The sequence below is a fragment of the Podarcis muralis genome, chromosome 2 (genome assembly GCF_964188315.1).
Source record: "Podarcis muralis chromosome 2, rPodMur119.hap1.1, whole genome shotgun sequence".
NCBI lineage: Eukaryota > Metazoa > Chordata > Lepidosauria > Squamata > Lacertidae > Podarcis > Podarcis muralis.
The window spans coordinates 81675166-81699033 of record NC_135656.1 but is presented as its reverse complement, the minus strand read 5'-3'; the positions used below and the strand labels follow the sequence as shown (position 1 = coordinate 81699033).

General features: G+C 42.2%; 1 protein-coding gene across 7 annotated transcripts in view; it reads left to right on the top strand.

Moving 5' to 3' along the window:
* The window catches only part of ERC2 (ELKS/RAB6-interacting/CAST family member 2), a 514390-nt gene that overhangs the window by 200995 nt on the left and 289527 nt on the right, over positions 1 to 23868 (top strand). For all 7 annotated transcript variants that reach the window (XM_077924934.1, XM_077924929.1, XM_077924927.1 and 4 more), the window contains 3 exons: positions 16028 to 16165; positions 21121 to 21261; positions 22863 to 23003. In XM_077924934.1, the coding sequence (XP_077781060.1) occupies positions 16028 to 16165; positions 21121 to 21261; positions 22863 to 23003 (420 nt within the window). The remainder of the gene's footprint in view (positions 1 to 16027; positions 16166 to 21120; positions 21262 to 22862; positions 23004 to 23868) is intronic.

The window sequence follows — 23868 nt, the reverse complement described above, 5'->3', positions numbered from 1 at the left end:
GAGCAAGTTGTTAGCTCTGCACCACTCTGTCAGCCGCTCCACCTCATCTCTATAGTCCATTTCACCCTCCCTTTCAGAGATGAGCCCAATCACGGTTGTGTCATCTGCAAATTTGACAACCCTATTACTAGGGTGAGCAGCGACACAATCGTACGTGTAGAGAATATAAAGGAGTGGGCTGAGTACGCATCCCTGTGGTGTTCCTGTGTTAGTCCTAAGCATACTAGAGGTATAAGGGCCCAACCGAACCCTCTGGGGGCGGTCTGACAAAAAGTCCAATATCCACCCACAAAGTGATAACGGAAGCCCCAGATCTTCCAGTTTAGACATCAGACGTTGTGGTAGAATGGTATTAAATGCCGAGCTGAAATCTAAAAAAAGCAGTCTGGCATATCCCCCCCGCTGCTCCAAATGTGCAAGAACGGCATGGAGGGCAATCGCCACAGCGTCCTCTGTCGATCTTTTCGTTTTATAAGCAAATTGGAATGTGTCCAGTCCCTCTGGTAGGCAGGCAATGACATAATTTCGTACCAGCTTTTCAAAGCACTTCATGATTATAGGTGTGAGTGCTACTGGACGAAAGTCATTCAGATCTTCCGGGTTAGATTTTTTTGCTATTGGAACGATAGTAGAGGACTTTAGGCAGGATGGAACAATAGCCTGGGCTAGGGATCGATTTAAGATCCCAGTGAAAACTCCTGCTAGTTGATCTGCACAGTCTCTCAATACCCTTCCAGCTACCCCATCTGGCCCTGTGGCCTTCCTTGGGTTGATTCCCTTCAACACCTTCCTCATCTCTTCTTTTTCCACAGAGACTACTACATTCCTTTGTACTGATGATGGTGATGGTGGCAAGGCCTTCACAGGGAGTGGTGGTGGTGGTGGTAAAGCCTCAGCAGGTGTTGCTGCAGATGTTACTTCAAAACGGGCAAAAAAGGCATTCAAATCCTCTGCGAGGGATGCCCCTCCCTCGTCTGCCAGGGAATCCTTGGATTTATACCCTGTTAATTCTTGTACACCTTGCCACACCTGCCTGGTGTTGTTACTTTGTAGATGATTCTCCAGCCGCTGTCTATACGCCTCCTTTGCTACACGGATACCTCTCTTTAAATCCGCTCTAGCTAAGCTGTACAACGACTTATTTCCACTTCTGAAAGCAGTATTTCTTGCCTTTAGCAACCCCTGGACCTCCCGTGTCATCCAGGGCTTCCTGTTTGGGTAGATCTTTATCCGGCGCCTCCGTGTTACATTTTCAGTGCAGAACCTAATATAGTCCAACACTTGCTCAGTATGAGTCTCTACATCCTGTTGGGCGAATACCTCCCAATCGGTGTCATGAAAACAGTCTTGTAGTTGTTGGGATGCTTCAGCTGGCCATATTGTAATATCCCTCTTTATAGCTGGAGTCCGTTTCCTCAATGGAATATATTCAGGAGTCAGGAGCAGGGACACATGATCAGATTGGCCTAGATGTGCCAGTGGTTCGGCCTTATAGGCCTGTTTGACATTTGTATACAGCCTGTCCAGAGTCCTTTCTCCCCTGGTTGCACACTTTATGTGTTGATAGAATTTAGGTAGGACCACTTTCAAATCTGCCTGGTTGAAATCCCCGCATACAAGAAATGCAGCCTCGGGATACTTGCCTTGTTGTCTGCTGATGGCATCATGCAGAAGACCCATTGCCTCATTGATGTTCGCATCAGGTGCAATGTATACTATAGTTATCAGTACTGCTGTAAATTCTCGGGGGAGATATATAGGTCTGCATTTAAGCGTCATAAATTCCACCGTTGGGGAGCAATGACTGGCTATCACAGCGTGGTTTGTGCACCAGCTGTTATTCACGTATGCACACAAACCTCCCCCCCTACTTTTACCAGAGTCCTCTGTTCTATCATGGCGGAACACTGTATAGCCTGTTAGTTCTATGGCTGAGTCAGGAATAATTGGTGTCAGCCAAGTTTCTGTAAGCAGCAGAAGACAGCATTCACTCACAGTTTTCTCCGTTGCTATCCACAATTTCCACTCCTCCAGCTTATTCACCAAAGATCTCACATTCGCATAGAAAATGCTGGGAAGCGGTAAGTTATAATGTTGTGTCTTCAGCCTTAATTGCCTTAAACGCCTTCCTCCTCTGCAGCCTCTCTTCTGTTTATGGTCTCTCCTGTGTCTCTTTACTCCCCAGTTCTTTGAAGTCAAAAAATCTTCCTTGCAGGCGCGGAGACACTCACAATTTGTGCAGCACTCACTCCTTAGCCGAATAGATAACATGTCCTGCCGACTATAAACAAGTCTATTTTGGCAGGACAAAAAAGCCAAATTCTGAGTTGAGGAGCAACCAGCCGCTGCATCTACACGCGCCGCCATCTTATCTCCGAGGTACCACTGTAGTACCTCATGTCTGAAGTAGATTAAAAGCTTCCTGGAATAAAAATGTTCTAGTGGGATATTGGAAGGCTAACAGAGAGAGGGCAAAGCAACTCTCCCCAGGCAATGAGTTCTGAATGTTGGGTGTGGCCATGGAAAAGGTCTCCTGGCATGTTCCGACATAAGGTTCAGCTGGACATGAGAAGAGTCTCTCTCCTAGATTTTGATATTCAGCATATTAATGTCTTCATGTTAGCGATCATGCATTCAACTCACTGTCTTCCATGTGAAGCCTCCAGTTACTCAGTGTTTTTTTTTAATATACCGTATTTTTCCATGTATAAGACTAGGTTCCCCCCCCCCCTTAAAAATAATGTCAAAAATTAGGGGGCGTCTTATACACAGGGTGTATTTGTTTTGTGGGTGTCTAGCTATGCTCGGAAAGCATTTATTTTGGACATCATTGCAACAGCCATAAAAATGCCAACATTTTAGAACTGTAGGGTCTCTCCCCCCCCCCCCCCCCGCCCCGCACTCTGTTGGCTGCAGTCATAAGTACATTTACTTGGTAGTAAGCTCCACTGATAGCCATGAGACTTACTTCCAGATAAAGGTGGTTAGGATTGGGGTGTGAGGAGAGGATGAGTATTCCCAGATACGCTATGATGTTATCGGTATGGGCCTCTTTTGGCCAGCTTCCTCACAGCAGTTCATTTCTATGTTATGTTCCTGCTCTCCCTCATCTGAAGTCTGGCAACAGAAGCCAGGTCCCCAGAACAAGAGCGTTTTGACTCCCTCCTTTTCTCTTGACACAGTCTGCCCCAGAGCAGCTTTAACAACCTTGTAAAAATGTCAACTGGCTTGAGGGGAGCTCCCTCCCTAAGGCAAGTATCCTCCTGGCATTCTTTTCATGTCTTTCCTTTCCTTGCTTTGAGTGCAATCAGTAGCCAGGTATTCTTCCTATAATTACTATATACCTGCCTCTCATTCGTTGTCTAAAAAGAGAAGGCGTAGAATCTGTTAGTAACCAGACTTCACTGTAAATAATAACTGAGGACAGACAGACAGAGAGAGAGAGCTGCATATAATCAGCATTCTGTTGATACCTTGCTATAAAGCTCTGCATGGCTTTGTCTAGCAGCTTCATGTAAATGTTCAATAACACAGGAGATAAGATGGACCACTGTGGCACCAAATTACCCTTTCCAGGACCACCACCTGGGCTTTATCTTCCAGGAATCGCTGGAGCTATTGATACACAGTGCCTCCACCCCTCTTTCACTTACAGGAAGGTACCCTAGAGGAATACCATGGTTGATAGTCCTGAATGCTCCTTGGAGGTTCAATAACTGGATTAATACGGTTCTGCTTTCCCTGCCTTTCTTCCAGTGCCATTCAACCACTATGTCTGCCAAGATGCTTTCAATTTTAGAAGTTCGATTCAGAGCATAAGAAAAGCCCTGCTGGATCAAAGTAAAAGTATCAGCATCCTATTACCCACAGTGGCCAACCAGATGCAATAGAGCTTTCCTACTGCTGTTCCCACTAGAATTCAGAAGCATGGTGTCTCTGATCTGGGATCTCATGACTAGCAGCCATTAGCCTTATCCTTCATGCATATGAAGTGGTACTAGTCAGATGATTGGTCTCATGCAGGAAAGGCTGGGCACAATCTTCCTTAATGAAGGAATGACAATCTCCACCATCAAACAAGCTGGTTCTACTCTGGCAGTTCAACTCTGGACCAGGAAGCCCAGAGCATGAGCACATATCTGGCAGATCTCACTACTCCAAGAATCTTGTCTTGTGTGCAGATTACACAAATGGAAAGAGAGCCATGAAAACATACTAAGAGGAAGTACTGCATGTGATCCTGAACAACAGATAGAACCTTCAATTCAGGGTCAGTAATAATAGAGTTACAGTTTCTGTGGTTCAGGGTCAGGCTATATACAAAGCTATGGTAAGCTTCCTTCCTTCCTTCCTTCCTTCCTTCCTTCCTTCCTTCCTTCCTTCCTTCCCTTACCATTTCTTTGTGTGTGTAACACCTTCCCCAGCAGAACTTAACCAATAATGTACTTTAGAAACTAATTGTTTGCAGCTTTCATACTTCCTCTTCCAACATTCCATATCTCTCTCAATTATTTCCATCTTTATAGTCATGGAAATTGCATTTCCGCTTTTAAGAATAGAATAATGTTTGACATCTTCATTAGCTTATTTCTTTTGTGCGGCATATAATTTAGTAAATATACATGAACGGGGTCTTGCAGCTCTTCCATGTTGCAAGTATACAGGTAAAGCTAGTTTATAGAATAAGCAGCCAAAATGCATCCACTGCTAGGCTGAGAGATCACCCAAATCTAGCCTCGTTTGAAGCCACGTGTCCCCAGTCCAAGCCAGGCTAGCTTCCTGATGAGATCATTGCCTGGGTGATGGACCTTTAGGAGAAATAAAGGAAAGAGGTTCTGTATGAGGCAGCAAACGGGTGGAGCCCCTTCTCCAGCTCGTGGTTAGTTAGAAAGGTTGCAGTAGTGTGGACCAGAAGCAAACCAGCAAGCTGGGGAGTGAGAGAGGCAAAAATATGTTCGATTTCTGTTTGAATCAGGTGGATTCTATCAGCTTCTACAGCCTATCAGGAAAAAAGGGATAACTCTTTTGTTTAATGCTTTGAACTTCTTAGAGAAGGGGCAGGATGCAAATGTAACATAGGAGGAATGGAATAATGCTGCTATTTGAGGGCCGATCATTGGCTGAAATGTGCTGTTCCACCTGCGTTACTACTATTGCCAGTTTATTATCAGTGGAATGTAAATGATTATTCATGTTCATGCAATATGCAGTAGCTGCTTTCCAGTAAAATCTGTTTATTAGTCTCGCTGTAGTCAATGGCTGCTTTTTACTATAGTTCTCAGCCCGCCCCACCCCCCAACACATGCTGGAAAGTTTTCGTCATGGAAATATGTGTGGAGACAACAAGCACATCGGCGTTCAATTATGTCGTATCTCTGTCAGATGTTAGAAACACTATTTAGATTTTTATTAGTTCCTTGTTCAATTTACACTTTAGAGCTGTGAATATCTTGGAGGAGGGTAAAATAAATATACATTTAACCCCAACAGAGCAGACTGGGTGTGGTATGTCTTATTAATTTCCTGTCCTGTGAGATTCCTTTGGAAATTTGTCTTAAAATAAGTAAAAATAGGTAGGCCAACTCACTGCAAGTGGATTCCTCTAGATAAAGATCCAACTTGCCTTGGCTTTGTTTACACTGATCTTTGATCTCTCAGCTGTATGCTTGATGTTGTTTTGCAGAAATTGAAATAAGGGAGGGGGCCTTTGGAACTACTGAACAGGTCTCTTGTTCTTAGGAGTGGTTTATCCAAAAAAATGAACATTCTTCTTGAGTCACACCTCATATGCCTGTGTTGACACTACCTTCACTTACTGCATTTATACAAAAAAAATTCCTTCCAGTAGCACCTTAAAGACCAACTAAGTTAGTTCTTGGTATGAGCTTTCGTGTGCATGCACACTTCTTCAGATACACTGAAACAGAAGTTGCCAGATCCTTCTATATAGTGAGAAGGTGGGGAGGGGTATTACTCAGAAGGGTGGTGGGAATGGGTGATTGGCAGATAGCTGTGATGAGCCTGTTGACGACTCTTAACGACTGCAATAGGTCTTACAGGAAAAAGCAAGGGGTGAGAAGGTGAAAAATGGCTTTGTCATGTATAATGAGATAAGAATCCAATATCTTTGTTCAGACCAGGTCTCTCCATGGTTTTAAGTTTGGTAATGAGTTGCAATTCAGCAGCTTCTCTTTCCAGTCTATTTCTGAAATTCCTTTGTAGTAAAACAGCTACTTTGAGATCTTGTATAGAATGTCCTGGGAGATTGAAGTGTTCTCCTACTGGTTTCTCTGTCTTGTGATTCTTGATGTCAGATTTATGTCCGTTTATTCTTTGGCGTAAGGTTTGGCCTGTTTGTCCAATATAGAGAGCTGAAGGGCACTGTTGGCATTTGATGGCAACTTCCCATCCCATGTGCAGAAGCTAACTTGTTCGGACAGTGATGATGGGATGGTATCCCCCACTGCACCTGAAGCAACAAGTTTGCTTAGATGGGTTAAAACAGCACATGTAGGATGTACAACACTGTCTACCCATAGAGAGGGGGATAACTGAAGGTCTGTGGAGGAATAGCCAGGAGACTAATGCCACCATCCCCAACATCTGAGGAGGTTGTTTCACTCCACCTAATGATCATAATCATAATTTATTCCCTGCCCACCTTGCTGCGTTTCCCCAGCCACTCAGGGCGGCTTCCAACAAAATATGGGGAGAATGTTCTTAATAGTCATAGTGCATGAATGCAAAACCTAGCTGTCTGTTGTTCCCAGAACCTCTGGATTTCTACCATTGTCGTCACTCTAAATGCTTAGAAAATAGAAAGGAGTATGGGATCGGATCGACACCCAATCCAATGAGCCCTACAGCTTTAGACTTAATCACTAGAAAAAATTGTATAGATACTTTGTACCAAAGCATAATATGTTATTCATAATTAACTCCAAATGAAGCTGCAGCATTCTGAATGACTATATTTAAATAACTGAGCAACTGAGACCTAACCGTCAGAGATAGTTAAAACAAAAATCTCTGACTTTGTGGTCCTTATTTGTGACCCCCTATTTGGAAAACCCACATATGCACTTAGGTGAGGTGGTAAACATTGCACTGATGAAGAAGTAGACCATTCACATGATTTTGAGAATTTCTTAATCAAACCTTGGCACGTAGGAAGAAGGGAAATTGTGGAAAACGTCAGGGAAGAAAGCGAGCAAAGGTACCCATTAAAGCCTGCTGTTATGTTAGGATATGCAGGCAGATGTGTAATTGTAGAAGGAAATTTGTAGTCCCAAAAAACATCTGGAGGGCCGAGTTTGCCTATGCCTGCTATACACGCTCCCACAACCCTGCCTAGCATCCATCAAGAAAAGCAAAAGACGTGATTACAGTTCGAGGAGACATTCCAAGCTGGCAGAAACATGGAGGGTGAGAAGCAGGCCTAGTGAGGGATGTGGCCTAGGAAGAGATCTGAGGGTCAGATAGAGGGACCTGGAGGTCCCCATGACCTAAGGTTCCCCACCATTAATACAAAGTGTCTTTTGTTTCCTCTGCTAAATGTGTTTTAAGAGCTTTCCCCCCCTTTTTCATAAGATGCATTAGACTTAAGAAGTCACATTGTTGCACCAAATTATGTATGCAATGGAAACATTTTGTTAATTAAAGCCAAGGTCTTTAATCCTGAAAAATAATCCAGGACAGGGGAAGTAGCTGAGAGTTTCTTGTTATTGGATCACGTCCTTAAATTGTTACCGTAAAATCTGTTAATGTAGTATTTTAAATACTTTCCTGTCTGCTTGACATGTGATGACCGCACACAAGTCTGTATGTTTCTGGCTGTAGATCAGTGATGGCTTGCAAAAAAACGTTTCCTGTGCTGCCTGTCTATCAGTCCGTTACATTTTTTTCATATTACTTTTAGGAGGCGAAAGTTAGATACATATTCATTCCTCACATTTATTTTCTAAAAAAATATCTTTGTGTCCAAAGCACACCTATGTAAAAGCAGAGACCTACAAAAATATTATCTATTATAAACTCCTGAACTGAAATAAGATTTTATGCACTAAATACTTGACAGACTTATCCCAGATCCTAAAACAGAGCTATATAGCCTTTCTCCTGTAGAGAATAAAATCTGTTTAATGAAGCTAGTTAAGCATTCATTCCAATTACAAACAGTGGAGAAAATTATTTTATTGAATGTATTTGTAGTCCACCCTTTCACCCAGGGGTTGCAGGGCAGCAAACAACAGGTATTTAAATCCCAATTAACATTAAACATTTGATAAAAACCAAGCAGCATCATTACATTAAGAACAATCACATATAAAACAGGCAGTAGAAGTGGATATAAAATGATACCATGCATTTCATTCCTTTCACACAAGCCAGGGCAAAGAGGTGCGTGTTTACCTGTTGAATGAATGAAAATACTGTAGAAGTAAGGGAGGCTACTCCAAAACTGTGAAGCCGCTCCAGATAAGCTCTTCTCCAGGTCCCTGCAGTGTAGATCTTGCTCTCTGAGGGGACTACCAAGAAGGCTTCCTTTACAGGTCTTAACAGCCAGGAAGGCTGATATAGGAACAGGTATTCTTTAAGATACTTGAGGCCCAAACCATTAAAGGCTTTATTTTATCATCACATGAATCAGGCCCAGAATACCACTGGCTGTCAGTGCAAATCAAATCTATGCTTCCAGGTGTCATAAGAAAGCTGCAGAGATAGTGTAGGATAGTGGGCACCCTGGAAATGATCTCTTTCAGCTTCTGCCTTCTGGAAGAAGGTACAGGGTTATAAAGACTAGGACTAGCTGCCTGAGAAACAGTTTCTATCCAAATGCGATTTTGGTTTTAAACATAGTGTAAGGTAGTCTCTGGGGATGTGGGTGGTGCTGTGGGTTAAACCACAGAGCCTAGGGCTTCTCGATCAGAAGGTCGGCGGTTCGAATCCCTGCGACGGGGTGAGCTCCCGTTGCTCGGTCCCTGCTCCTGCCAACCTAGCAGTTCGAAAGCACGTCAAAGTGCAAGTAGATAAATAGGTACCGCTCCAGCAGGAAGGTAAACGGTGTTTCCGTGCTCTGCTCTGGTTCACCAGAAGTGGCTTAGTCATGCTGGCCACATGATCTGGAAGCTGTACGCCGGCTCCCTCGGCCAATAAAGCGAGATGAGCGCCACAACCTCAGAGTAGGTCACGACAGGACCTAATGGTCAGGGGTCCCTTTACCTTTAAGGTAGTCTCTATGGTAGTATATTGTATTTAATTATGGGGTATCAGAGTTTTTAGGGGGCTAACCAGGCCGGGATAGCTGGGATAGCAGGCTTGTTTGTTTTTGAATGTCTGATCTTGATTTTTTCAATTTCGTTGTTCTGTATCAGACAATGACAATAAAGATTATTGTAGCATTATTGTAGCAAACTCTTTTAATTTTTTTGCTATATGTGAGTGACCAGGAGCCCCTTTTCATACCCCAGCTACCACATTCAGCAGCAGTTATAATATCCATGTCATCTCCTCCAACATTTCTCCGATGAAAACAGGGACGTCCCATTCCATAATGATAATTTTACCATTTATATACCCCACACATCTTACTGGGTTGCCACAGCGCTCTGCTCTGGGCAACTTCCAACATATATAAAAACGTAATAAAACATTAAACATTTTTTAAAACTTCCCTATGCAGGATTGCCTTCAGATGACTCGGGTCGGATAACTCCATACCCTCCAACAAAAATAGGGACGTCCTAAGGGAAAGCGGGATATTCTGGGATCAAATCAGAAACTGGGATGGCTTCTCTAAATCTGGAACATCCCTGGAGAATAGGAACACTTGGAGGGTCTGCCATGTCATTTTCATAGGTGGCCCACATAGTGTACAGTACAATAGCCCAGTCTAGAGGTTACCAGCGCATGGATTAATGTAGGTGGACTATCCTGGTCTAGAAGAGGCTGCATGGTATCAGCTTGAGCTGGGCATAGGCACCTAGGTATCCAATGGCAAAGATGGCATCAGGTTTCCTTCTCTGTGGGCAGGCTTCGCTCCCTGTCTTTGGGAGAGAGTATCTTGTAGGTGATACAATTAATCCTATCTTATGGACCACAAGGCTGCAGCTCCAGAAGAAGGAAAAACAGATGTTGGAAAAGGAGAGGAGAATATTATAATTCATATATTTTATTCTACATTAACAATTTTAAAAAATATTTTAGTATTAATGTTTCACATTGCAATGTAATCGGGGAGGGGGAGAGGAAATGTTCTTTTTAAACAAATGGGACTGAGGAGGTTTTAGGACTCCATGCTCTGTTTTGCGTAGGCTTTGCTTTTAATTTGTAGCACAGCTCATTTTGGATTCACTTTGTTCCAGCTTGCTTTATTTTAATACTAATTTTTGAAAAGGAAATTAGACACTGAGAAGAACCAAGCCAAGGCATCCAAAATCAACTTTAGAATTAAAACGTTCTTTTAAACCATAGTTTTTTCTCAGTTATTAAAAAATACTGTGTAAGTGAAAACAATATTGAAAACATTGACCTGTGTTTATATTACCAAGGTTTCATAAAAATACTGCAAATAAACCTCTGAATGTCCCCCCCCCTTTCTCATCGTATTTTAAAACAAATCCTTAAGAGGTACTTTCCATTAATGGTCGTAATGTCATTTTATCATTACCTGCAAATTCCAAAACACCGTTTTGTCTTAATACTCGATAATGAAGGTTATTTCTTTTAGTACTTAAGCTTCTATAGGATCATAAAGCTTGTCTGCAGGTGAGATTTAGTTAAATCCTTTGAATATTTAAGAAGCATTCCTGAACCTTTTGCCAAAAAAGTGACAAGATTAGCACGTAAAAGTTTATTGACAGGATGCATAATTGAAAAGATTGCGTGTGAAAGTTTTTAATGATTTTTAATAGATATAGTGGCAGTTTTAAATGCTGTGATTATACCTATTTATTGAAATACCAAAGGATTATGTGAAGTCATTTTCATAGGTAATGGTGCAACAGCACTGCAACCAAAGCAGGTGGAGATTACATGTTAGCAATGCATATGGTGTTCAGCTTGTCTGGTCTTGTCAGCTGCTTCCATGCTGGTTAGAAATAAAATTAACACCAATGCCGGCTGCTTGTTATCTGGTAAATTATTATAATATAATATAATATAATATAATATAATATAATAATATAATATAATATAATATAATATAATATAATATAATATAATATAATATAAATGTGTGTTTGTGTTGATTTAAACTTTTTTAAAAGACCTGCTATTGAATAAAAAATATATATCCTTCATATATACATGCAAATCTTAAACTTTGTTGCTTTTTCAGTTATTTATTAAAAGTTTATCTATTTACCACAAAGGTTAAATCCAGATGCCTTAACTCTATGTCTGTGTAAACAAAGCAGGTAACAGTACCCTATTTCTATGTAACCAACTTGTGAAATAGTTTGCATAGTTTCACTTAAATACTAATAGATTAGCTATGATCATTTCAAATTAACTTACTTAATTGCACACATTACTATTATTACTATTGTTATTGAAAAAAATTATACTGCTCATCATCACAAGATCTCAGGGCAAGTCACAGAATAAAATGCAAGGTACAAACACAAGTAAATAGTTAAAATGAAAACAGCAAAACAATAACCCCCCTTTCCCACAAATCCATGTAAAAGGCTGTAGAATATTAATCAGCCAAAGGCCTGATTAATAAGGAACATTTTTATGTGGTGCCTAAAAATACACAGTGGTACCTCTAGTTACGAACGTAATTCGTTCGGGAGGTCCGTTCTTAACCTGAAACTGTTCTTAACTAGAGGCGTGCTTTTGCTAATGGGGCCTCTTGCTGCTGCTGTGCCGCCGGCACATGATTTCAGTTCTCATCCTGGGGCAAAGTTGTCAACTCGAGGTAAGTCTTCCAGGTTAGCGGAGTTTGTAAGCTGAAGCGTTTGTAACCTGAGGCGTTTGTAACTCGAGGTACCACTGTATAATGAAGGTGCCAAGCGACCCTCCCAGTGGAGAGCATTCCACAAATGGGGAGCCACTGCAGAAAAGCCCTGTTCTCGTGTTACCACCCTCCAGGCCTCATGTGGAGGAGGCACATGAAGAACGGCCTCAGATTTATGCAGAGTCTGGGATGGTTTATATAGGGAGAGGTGGGTCCTTGAGGTCCTTGCAGTAAATCCTCTGAGAATCACTAAGAATACTCTCAATAAAGTGTGCGCAGGAGTAGAATTGTCTGCTGCCAAGGTGCTCGGCCTTCGTTGGTACCCTGAACGTGACTCTTTAACTCCTTAAGCTTTGTTTACAGCTGTCTTACTCAGTATTGCACTCAGCACACACTTTGCTCCTTAAGCCCACATGTAGCTGCTGTGTGGCAGAAATCTTAGCTTCCTACCTCTGGTTACATAACAAAAGCACCTTTTGTTTTGTAAATGCCTCCTTTCTCATCCAACATTTGGCCTTCCCCTTTTATTTAGGGAACCCCTCCCTAAGGAAACAGAACCTTTTAAGGCCCTTCATCCTGCCCAGACTCCCTGGTATTCAGTCTGCCTGTTCTCCGTGGGTCACTCCAGGACAGGTTACTCCAACTCTGGATAGCCTTTTCTTTCTACCTCCATGTAGCTCAGTATTGTCCATGCTGGCTGGCAGTGGCTTGCCAGGATTTCCAAGAGGAAGCCTCCCCAAGCCAGAAGGGAGGGGAGAGGCAGCAGAGAATCTGGTGTGGTGTGGTGCAAACAGAGCAGCAGATATCTGCTGTGCTTGTGCCGCGCTGACCTCACCACCTCACCCCTCCCAGTATGCACAGTGAGGTGGCTGATGGGAGGCCAGCGGCATGGAAGATTCCAATGCCAGCCACTCACCTGTTAATATGTGCCAATTTTGCATTTATTTCTATGAATCAAAAAGCAACAGGAAAATCTTCTTGGGTGTGAAAGGGAATGGTGGAGAAGAAATGTCATCTCTTATATTTTTATTGAAATATATGAGCGCAAAGTTCTCAGTTACTGAATCCGAATCTTGCTGCCCCCTCCAACCAAAGCTGCTGTTATGAAGCTATCAGGGTTTTACACCAGCAGTAACATCCCTTTTCTGCTATCTTCAAGCTATGTGCAGAGCTTCATGTCTAAAGGTATTTATGAATCGGTGGAGGTGCCTATACTTTGCAGGATATGCCCTTTACATCTGCGAATAACATTTTCAGACCTGTTGTCTTGGATAAATTTTGTGTCATGTTTAGAAACGTCTCTAAGAGAAAGGAGATGTAAATGTATTGAAATAAGCAAATGACAGAGGGGAATAACGTTTCAAATTAATGTTTCTGGTGTACATGGCATAATAGAATCGTAATGAAAGAGCATGGCCAAGCTCTCACTTCTAATTGCATGTTTTCAGTTCATTCTTTTTGGTTGTCTTGTCCCCATCATTTTAAGAGTACAGCTTACTGGATGTAAAATGTGCAGTGGCTCTAGTATTCCACAGGGTGTCATGAGGTAGTTGTTAGAACCGCTATTAGCGCAGAAAGGAAATGAACATGGTCTACCCTCTTCTGAACACTAACAAGTGTTCTGTTTCTAGATTCAGGTAGGTAGCTGTGTTGGTCTGACACAGACAGAAAAAAAATATTAAAAAATTCTCCATTAGCACTTTAGAGACCAACTAGGTTTGTTCTGGGTACCCAGAACAAACTTAGTTGGTCTCTAAGGTGCTACCGGACAATTTATTCCTTTTTTAATTTAAGCGTTCTATTTGGCAGTGTAGTGTGCACTATAAAACAACTGGTTCTTAGCTCTTTAGCATGATTCTCTTTTTTTCTGCATAATATGGACACACATAAATGAAAGCATTACTGTGGACAGATCCTTTCCCAGGGCAGAGCCTTGCACCTTCTCACACAATATGCACAGGTTTAGTCTGTTCCCCTCTATAACCCAGGGTAGCAGTGGCCCCTGAAACTTGCTTTATTTGTTTGTTTAGCTTTTAAAAGGCACTTGGTCAAAGATAGGATGTTACTTTAGCTGCTGCGGCACAAGTTTCTCCTTGCATAACTGTATACAGAGCACTGCTATATGCCAACCGAGACTGATGGCTTACAGCACAATTTTGTTGGCCACGTGGCAAGCTCCATTTGTTTTAGTGATGCTTAAGCATTGCATAACTGCAAGCTACCCCACTTGAATAACTGGGGTCATGCTGGAAAGGGATAAGGTGAGGAGAGTTTAGGAAATATATTCACTCAAAGCCAGTCAGTGATACCCACGGTGAAAAGGAATGCTAATTATTTCCATTGCTCTCAAGTTGCACAATATAAAGAGGGCATGATTTGTTTGAGATATGCCATTTCATACTTACTTGACCTGATTCATGCCAAAGATTCTTTCCTCTTAAGAGCCTGCTGTTGAGTGTTGATTACAGAGGACCAAATCATACGCTGGCTTTGCACTAGCGGCATCCTTAGGTCAGCTGTCATCTCCATTTCATTTTCTGTGATTGTTACATTGATAGAGGAAGCAGCAGCTGAAGGCTTGCCCTCTACCTAATTAACATGCTGCAAAGGGTTAGCAGAAACACCCTCCTGAAAGGTATCAATCACTCATCTTAAGCACTTGCATTTCCCTTCCGTGCAACGATGCAACAGCTCTGCGCTGAATGAGTTGCAGTGCTGTGTTAGATGTTTGTTGCTGCAACAAATCATATTTTAAACCCCCATTACTGAAATGAAAATCCTATTTGGGTCTTCTCTTGAAGACAGTAAGTACCAAGGCATGATGCAGAATGCAGATCTCCACTATTTGAATTGGGTGGAAGGTCTGCACAATAAGGATATTTAAAAGTATGTTATCAGCAGCAGCAGCTTCATAGTTAAATAGTGATTAAATATTTAAATAAATTAAGCTAACAAGCTTTCTTTCAAGGTGATCTAGCAAAGTCAGATCCTACTTCAAAACAGCTTTTCAGCAAGGGGGAAAGGTAAAAAAAAAAAAGTGGCTTAAATGTAAGTTTACTTAGGCCAGCTCCACATGACTGTTCTGATCCTATATTGCATGCAGAGGCAAACTCTGGCCCTCCAGATGTTTGGGACTACAGTTCCCATCATCCCTGACCACTGGTCCTGTTAGCTAGGTATGATGGGAATTGTAGTCCCGAACTGAGTCAAGCCCAGACCCACCACACTTTAGGCCTGGTTTAACGTGGGCTTGTCCCCTCCCCCCCCCCCCCCCCCCGCTTTATCACTATCAACTTCCCTTTCCCTACCCAAAGATACTCACAGGAAACAATGGCTTATGTTGATGCTCCGGTTACTTCCTAGATACGTAATTGCTACAAATATGACATATGAGGTACCATCTAGCTCCCCTGGAACCATGGAAAAGCTAGTTCTCATTGTACCCTTGATTCCTGGGTGCTCCTGTATGCTGCCAAACACCCTTGTAGCAGAATCTAGTGCCTAACAGAAGTTCTGTCATGAACCATCCTACTCCCCTTTTAGGGAAGTTTTGGTAGGAAAAAGAGGATATAGGAACCTCTGCATCCTAAAGTAAATGTATGTTATTAGGAGCATGCTAACCAGTCCTTTTTTTCTAGAAAAATAGGTGCCGGTAATCACCATAAAGTTGTTACAGTAAGCGCCACACTTTTTAACAACAGCAAAAAAGAGGTGCTAGGACTGTGTAGCCTCCTGAAAAAAAAGCGCTGATGCTAATGCTTAAACAAATCTAAAACAAATCAGTTTTAAGCATACGTTGGAAACTCGCATTAAGGATTGAACTGAGTGAGGTTGCCTTCCACTGAGATCTTTCTGTTTTGTTGGCTGTTGGAGATTCACAGAGGTTAAAATCAGAACTGAATGATTTCAGACTATGAATATTTCAGTAATGTGTTTGCTGTATTTTAAACCTCCCCCCCCACAACAAGTGTTCATGTATTGCCTACTTTTGCCAACAGAGCTTGCCATTCTAAAGCCTCCTTTTCATAATCAGTACTGAGTAATCTTGCATTCTTTGTTTTAAAGATTGAAAATCTTCAGGAGCAACTTAGGGATAAAGACAAACAGCTAACCAATTTGAAAGACAGAGTGAAGTCGTTGCAGACTGATTCCAGTAACACAGACACGGCTCTAGCAACATTGGAAGAAGCTCTATCAGAGAAGGTATGGTTTTGTTGAACACGTCCTTTTAGGAGCAGGTTCTGAATGTTGTAGCTGCTAGTTCGATTGCACGAATAATTGCACACAATAATTCTGCTCTTGGGGGCAGTATTTGCACTGCATGGTTAGGGAGTCCCAGTGCCAGTTTTGGTGGGCAGGGGGATTTCTGAACAATCAGACATCATGGAAGCTACTGCTGGAACATTTCTAAGTGTCCAGACACTGTAAGTGTGAAGAGGATTAGCCCCTGTTGCGTCCTTGCTCAAATTAAGCTGCAGTTACTTTTGTGTGCTAACAATTTGAGATAACTGTGGTATTGCTGGAAATAAGCAGTTGAATGTGCCCGATACAGAGCTTTCAGCCACTGCAATTTAGTTCTTGCTTGCTTTTGTGATAAAATGCATGTAGATTAGGCCTGTAAGGGGGATAGATATATACACCAGGAATGCTTGCCAATGCAAATAATACTAGAAAGGATACATTGTTGGGATTTCATCATGTTAGTGGTTAATCAAAGACAACATGGTGTATTAGGGTATTTTAACATGTGTTTTCAACATCTAGCCCAAGCAGATTACAGTTCAATTAATCTTCGTTTTGTGCTTTAGAATTATGTTGTTTAACCTTTAATAAAATATAAAAATTAAAGCATGATTAACAGCACAAATGCTTTTGGGATCATGCTTGTACTATTTGGGAAGGAAAATATTTTTAAACATTTTTAAGAAATGTCCGTAAGCCATAACTTTATACGACAGCTTCCTATTAAAATAGAGGATGGCCAGACAATTTCACTGAATTTTGAGGAAGCTACTTTCCATACCAAACTTTGGAGAGACAACGAATAGAATCAGTTTATCCACAATAACATTAAAATCAGAGATGTGGCAAATATTTAAAATATGCAACCCTCTCAAAAATGTACCCCCCCCTTCTGTTCAGTTTGATCAACTTCATTTTGTGTACGGTTGGGCCAAACTTGAAAAGGTGCTGCAACACCTGACTTGTTACCTGGCTAGCTTCCCTACCCTCCCTGATACTCCTTCCCCAAGAAGCAAAAGCATTTTGCTTCTTGTCTCCGCAACCCCAGTCCCTTTGGGGCCAGGTACAGCCTTCTAGGCCCCTCTCTCTGACCCTCAGGAGTCTCCCCGATCACACACCCTCCTGAGATACCCACAAACGTGCCACCCCTTCTTTGCACCCTCCTTGAATGTTTTCATCTGGAAGGAAAGTGTCCCTGAATTCTGATAATGCTTCTTGTTGGCCCGGATGGAGGCTATAGAGGGGTGTTTGAGTGTAAAGAAACTATAGTCTGCTGTACAAAGGGAAGTCATCCCACATTAGTTGCTCTGCCCACTTTTACCTCTGGTCTCAACCACCAAAGGTGCAGTGGCGTAGCGTGGGTTGTCAGCACCCGGGGCAAGGCAAGTAATTTGCACCCCCTAACCCGTGGATTTGCGCCCCCTAACCCGTGGATTTGCGCCCCCTAACCCTAACCCCCAGATGTTGCGCCCGGTGCGGCTGGCCCCCCCTGCACCCCCCACACTACGCCACTGCAAAGGTGTGTGGTCCCTGGAAGGTTGACCACAAGGGAATGCAACCCTTGGTCTGAAGAAGGTTCCCCAGCCCTGCCCTACGGCAAGGATTTTTTCTTTCTTGTAAAGTGGGACAATTGAAAGGGAGTGTGGGGAGTGAGGAATCAAGGGTCTGGGCCAAATTAGTCTCAAAACACACCATTTATTTCAGGTAAGCTTATAGAGGGAGCAGGGAGGCTTTGAGAGGGATGGGAGATTAGACTGCTTGAGCGTTCTAGTCAAACACTGAAATGGATTGCACACTTAAAAAGCCTTATTGTTTTTGGGGGGCCTAGCATGCAGGTACTCACCCATACCTAATAGCAGAAGTTCCGTGCCTAACTGGAAACTTGTGCTGGCCATATAAACACTAAAGTGCCACATTTCCTCATGCCTCACTCTCCTACATGAAGTTTCCACAGCTGTGGACTCTATTGCCCAAATCTGTTGTTGTTTTTTGTAATCTTAAGTATAGCACTAATGAGAGAGAGAGAGGCTGTTCACTTAGAACAGTTATGGCCAGACTTGACCCTCCAGCTGTATTGGGACTACAGTTCCCATCATCCCTGACCACTGGTCCTGTTAGCTAGGGATGTTGGGAGTTGTAGTCCCAAAACAGCTGGAGGGCCAAGTTTGGCCACCACTGACTTATAAGCTACAGTGAGAGAGAAGGTGAAGGTGAAGACCAACAACTTCCATGAGGGGTGGTTTGGGACTGAGGGTATTGAAACTGGAGCAGGAGGAGAGCTGTTAAAGGAACAGTCTGAATTAACTTTCCAAATAAGCATAGCATTATTCTCTTCCCCATTCCACAATCTGTGGAGATGTCAGGGCAAGGATATCCATCGTGAGGGTCAGCCTGCCCATGAGGCAGACTGAGGCAGCTGCCTTGGGTGGTGGAATCCCATGAGGTGGAGCTTCTGTGGGTTCCCTGGCTGCCCCTGCCAGAGGAGGGAAGAGAAACAGTGAAGGCAGCTTCAGCCAAGATCTCATGAGATCTTGCAGAAATCTCATGAGAGCTCACAGAACTCTTGTGAGATTTTGCCGGAAGCTGCTGTGCGATCTTGGTAAGCGAGGTTTTGGTGAGAGGGTGAGGCTGCTGAGGAGGCAGCGCCCTCAGTTTTGCCTCAGGCAGTGAAATGGGATGGGCTCCTGTGTTCATAGTTAAGATCCCCCAGTCCCTGTAATGTATGTTCAAGTGTAGGCATTGACTCAAGAGATAATACATGTATGAGAAATCTAGAAACCCTTATTCAATGTTTTAACAAGGCATCTTTCAAAGGCAAAAACAGGAACAGTGGGACAGGGAAAAGAAAACAGGAACAGTTATTCCGACGCTGAGCATCGTTGCTACCTAGGAGCCTTGAGTGATTTTCCTGCAAAACTAGCAAACTCTGAGCTTTCAGACAACACAGGAATCAAGTGTATAGGAACCCAGGCTTATCCATGTGGTCCATCTCAATATCCTCACAGGGTGAGATGTGGGTTAGTGTTATGATAATATCCAGTAATAATCATATGTTAAATGAATACTCTCAAACTCTGTTTGACTTCAAGCGGATGCCTAAAGTATATCTAAATTTGTCAGTGCTGTAATTTGCCTTACTTTAGAAGGTGAACCAGGATTATGTGCAGTTCAGCATTGCTATCAACCTAAGGACTTCCAGTTCTTCTGGGGGGGAAAAAGCTTTTAAAATGCAGTAGCTAATAATACCTGTTCTATATCAACATTCTTATTTCAAGATCTATCTCAAGATCATTGGTCTTAGAGTTGATTATTTTTCTATGTCAAAAAGCTCCAAATGTGTATGCTTGAAAATTCCCTTGACTGAGGCCTTATTACTTGGTTAAATAAATGTCTTCTCTTGAATGTTAAAAATCTCACAATAATATTAAACATTAGTTATATATTTGTACATGTAGCACAATGCCCAGCTTTTCCCATACATAACAGAAAGCACTTTCATGTCATGTACTATATTGTATTACAGTAGAAAAGAACTAAGCTTATTGCAGAAACACAAATATTTGCACTTCCTTTTAAGTGAGTGTGCACTAACTGCTACCTTCTGAAATGAAGCTTACATTTACACCTGAGTACATCTCCTGTCAGAGAGTATCATAATATGATACTAGCTCAGGCTGAGATAGCAGTACAGTGGAACCTCGGGTTACATACGCTTCAGGTTACATACGCTTCAGGTTGCAGACTCCGCTAACCCAGAAATAGTACTTCGGGTTAAGAACTTTGCTTCAGGATGAGAACAGTAATCGTTATCTGGCGGCACAGCAGCAGCGGGAAGCCCCATTAGCTAAAGCGGTGCCTCAGGTTAAGAACAGTTTCAGGTTAAGAACAGACCTCCGGAACGAATTAAGTACTTAACCCGAGGTACCACTGTATATTGAAAACAGTTGTTTGCCCAGTAGGAAGAGAGAAGAGGGTAGTTGCACTGGAAACGTAAGCTTACATCCTTCTAGGAAAACCATTTATAGATCAACACTCCCTTTTCAAACCTGGTTTACAATGGGATACAGGGAGACGATATTGTGGGTGGGGTAAGGAGTCAAAAGGTCATTTGACAAGGTAGGACGCACAGTTTGTGACCCATCAAGCCAAATGCTACAATTTGCCTGCCCTGCATGGAAACAAACTAGTGGCTCAGCAGATTCACTGCTGGTCTAGGAATTCAGAAGCAGAGGGGTGTTCTCAAGCACTTGGCAAACCACAACATGCTGGCTGATAGGCTGTGTTGAACTCGATAGGTCATATTTCTGAAGCCAGACGTACGTGCATTGAGCTGTGTGTGCAGTTTCTTGGATTGTGACCTCATTCTTGATGTTCTTCTAATGACAGCAAATCCAGAATGACTGTTTAAAAGGAATTTCTTATTTGAGCCTCTTACAAGCCCCCATTAGTAGAATGCTAGCAGTTCGAAAGCACCCCCGGGTGCAAGTAGATAAATAGGGACCGCTTACCAGCGGGAAGGTAAACGGCGTTCCGTGTGCTGCGCTGGCTCGCCAGATGCAGCTTGTCACGCTGGCCATGTGACCCGGAAGTGTCTGCGGACAGCACTGGCTCCCGGCCTATAGAGTGAAATGAGCGCACAACCCTAGAGTCTGGCAAGACTGGCCCGAACGGGCAGGGGTACCTTTACCTTTTACTCCCCAGAGAGGCTCACCTGGTGCCTTCATTACATATCTTTAGATGCCAGGTGAAAACATTCATCTTTTGCCAGGCCTTTGGCTAATGTTATGTATTTTTGCGTTTTTATATTGTAAACCACCCTATGATCCTCAGATGAAGGATGGTGTGTGTGTGTGTGTCACATATTTTCCAAGCTGCTGGTTCAAGTTATAAAGTGTAACCATGTTTTCACTATTTAGGAGAGAATTATAGAGCGATTAAAGGAGCAGAGGGAAAGAGATGACCGTGAAAGGATTGAAGAAATTGAATCCTTTAAAAAAGAAAACAAAGACCTGAAGGAAAAAGTTAATGCTTTGCAAGCAGAGCTAACAGAAAAAGAGGTCAGTGTTTGCAATTAATTGAATATTTGTATTGCTGTGCTTCAAATTGCATATAGTTTTACCGTCACAGAGTGAGATGTTTCAGGTGAAAGCAAATATATTTAAATAATTTGGGATGTAATATCTCCAAAGCAACCATATTTCTGGGCTTCCAACTTTTACATATAATTTAATAGTGGCTGGGCTTCAAACATGCCATTCCAGGAAGAGAAACAATTTGGACCCAGCAGAGGCTTCCAGGAATTAAAGGTTACTTCATTTCTGTCCTTATCTTTTTAACTTTGCTTTGCATGATTGTGCTAACTGCAGCTGTAACCCAGGAAGTCCCCGATTCAAAACTCACGTCAGCTATGGACTCACTAGGTGGCCTTAGCCAAGGCATTTTTCTTTCCACCTCACCCCTTCCACTCTCAGCTGCAGATGGCCTTCATAAGACTGACTGTTGTAAGGATTACACAGATAACATATGCAAAGTTCTTTGAATAACATACTGTGGCATGTAAATGATGGCTGTAATGAGAACAATGTCACACTATAATTTTTTCGTTGAGCCCAATAGGCGTAGCCAGGATTTTTCTTAGGGGCCAGGCATCTGCTGGGGGGGGGGGGAAACCTTAATTAATTGAGTACTTTCCACGCTTTTCAGTAAATATTGTGTCCCCTTCCCCTTGGTTACGCCCATGCTGAGCCCTGCCATCCTGTCCCTTTGAGAACTGATAATAGCAGTAAAGGGGAGATGAGACACATTAAGAAAGTTATTGTATAATCGCACCCTGTTGGAAAGAACCAGAGACAAACAAGGCTAAAGTTGTGTCACTATGTTGGTTGGACCTATTCAAAACTATGAAGATGCCTCTCAGACTTAATGTGATAGCACTAGAATTATGTCCTGCTCCTGGAGGCTAGTACTTGGGCATGTTTATGAGATTGTTCTTTTGAGGCTGCAGTGGAAATATTTGCTGCTATATATATGTCAGAACCCATGGTTTTTCCACAACTGCGTTTGCAAATGTATGTTCTGCTTAATGGTTAATAATTAGTGATGTCTTAATATTTCCCCGTTGTGTTGGTGCAGAGGCTGAGACATCTGCATAAATTGGAAGCCCCCTCCCTCTCCCCTGTAAACCGGCAGGTCTGCAACTCCACATAAATATAAGAAGCCCATATTTTGTTGTTGTTTAGGTTTAAAGTGGGTCCACTGCAATTGCTTAGAGAGAGAAGAGCCCCAGTAAAGAATCAAAAGAGGTTCATTGAACTTAATAAATATCCACTACTGTCCGTGATCATCAGTTTACTTTCAGTTAGGCCAGAAGCAGGGTAAGTGGGCAGTGTATACATGTGCCCCACAGAGGCGCTATGCTCCTATGCTGTTGATTTCCTCTAAGCTCTTTGCAGCAGGGACTAAACATGGTGTCGGGCTTTCTACCCATGGCTCATTACCTATGTGCTCTGGAACATCATTGCAGCTGTGCTTTAGAGGACGGCACCTCACAGTCTCCAAGCCCGCTGTAAAAGGCTTAGTAGGGATTAAAAATTGGTTCTATGTTTTCTGGTAACCTTCTCTTTCAATTGTCTCTTTTATATATATTACATGTATTTAGTCTAGCTTAATTGACCTCAAAGAACATGCATCATCATTGGCTTCGGCTGGACTGAAAAGAGACTCCAAGTTAAAGTCTTTAGAAATAGCCATAGAGCAAAAGAAGGAGGAGTGTAGTAAGCTAGAAGCACAACTGAAAAAGGTAAATACTAACAACAGATCTTATTTCCAATGCATGCCTGCGTTTCTGCAGTGAAATATGTCATCTGTTAGTTTCAAGTCGAAACTACTGTTAATGAACGGAAATGTGTTTGTTTATTAAGCTTGAAACCTGTCGGCAGTTTTAAAATAATAATACTGTATTATTATTGCCATTTTAAAAATTTGTCTTCAGCAGAAAAGCCATGTAAATATATATGGGAACTTTTTTTTTAATGTACAGCATATTTAATCACATTTAGTCTAAATGATTTTGTCAAAATGATTTGGAAATCATGTTAGCACATTTCTACCATACATTGTTTCTCTTTCCTATGTGAGTTAGTATTGTGTATGTTCATCGTTGAAACACAAACTCATGGCATACTTCTTGGTTTCAGCATCATGTTTGCCTTCCACACCTTGTAAACGGGCTCATGTTGCCAATAGATCATTTAAACAAGGGCACAGTCGGGCCAAAGTTAAGCACATTTAACTCTCATTGAAAGTGCAACTTGGAAAAAAAAAATCTTTAAATTTGGCTCTTGTGTGGCCCATACATCATTGTGGACAGGTGCTTGCAAAGTGATTAACTATATGAACATTAAATTTGACAAGGCAAAAGTGCAAGGTCCCATGTACACCACATGGACAGAAGATTATACTTGTACAATCTTTTGTAAAGTCACAGGCAAAGGGAGAGACAGCCCAGTCCTCATATCTGGGTTGAATTGCCTGATCAGTGCTTGACAGTTCAAGATACGGTAGGTTGCAGCATGCTAAATGTCAAAAAACACACCAAAAGGTAATAATAATCATATATAAACAACATCAAGATGCAACCCCAAACAGTCCTAACTGGACTGAAA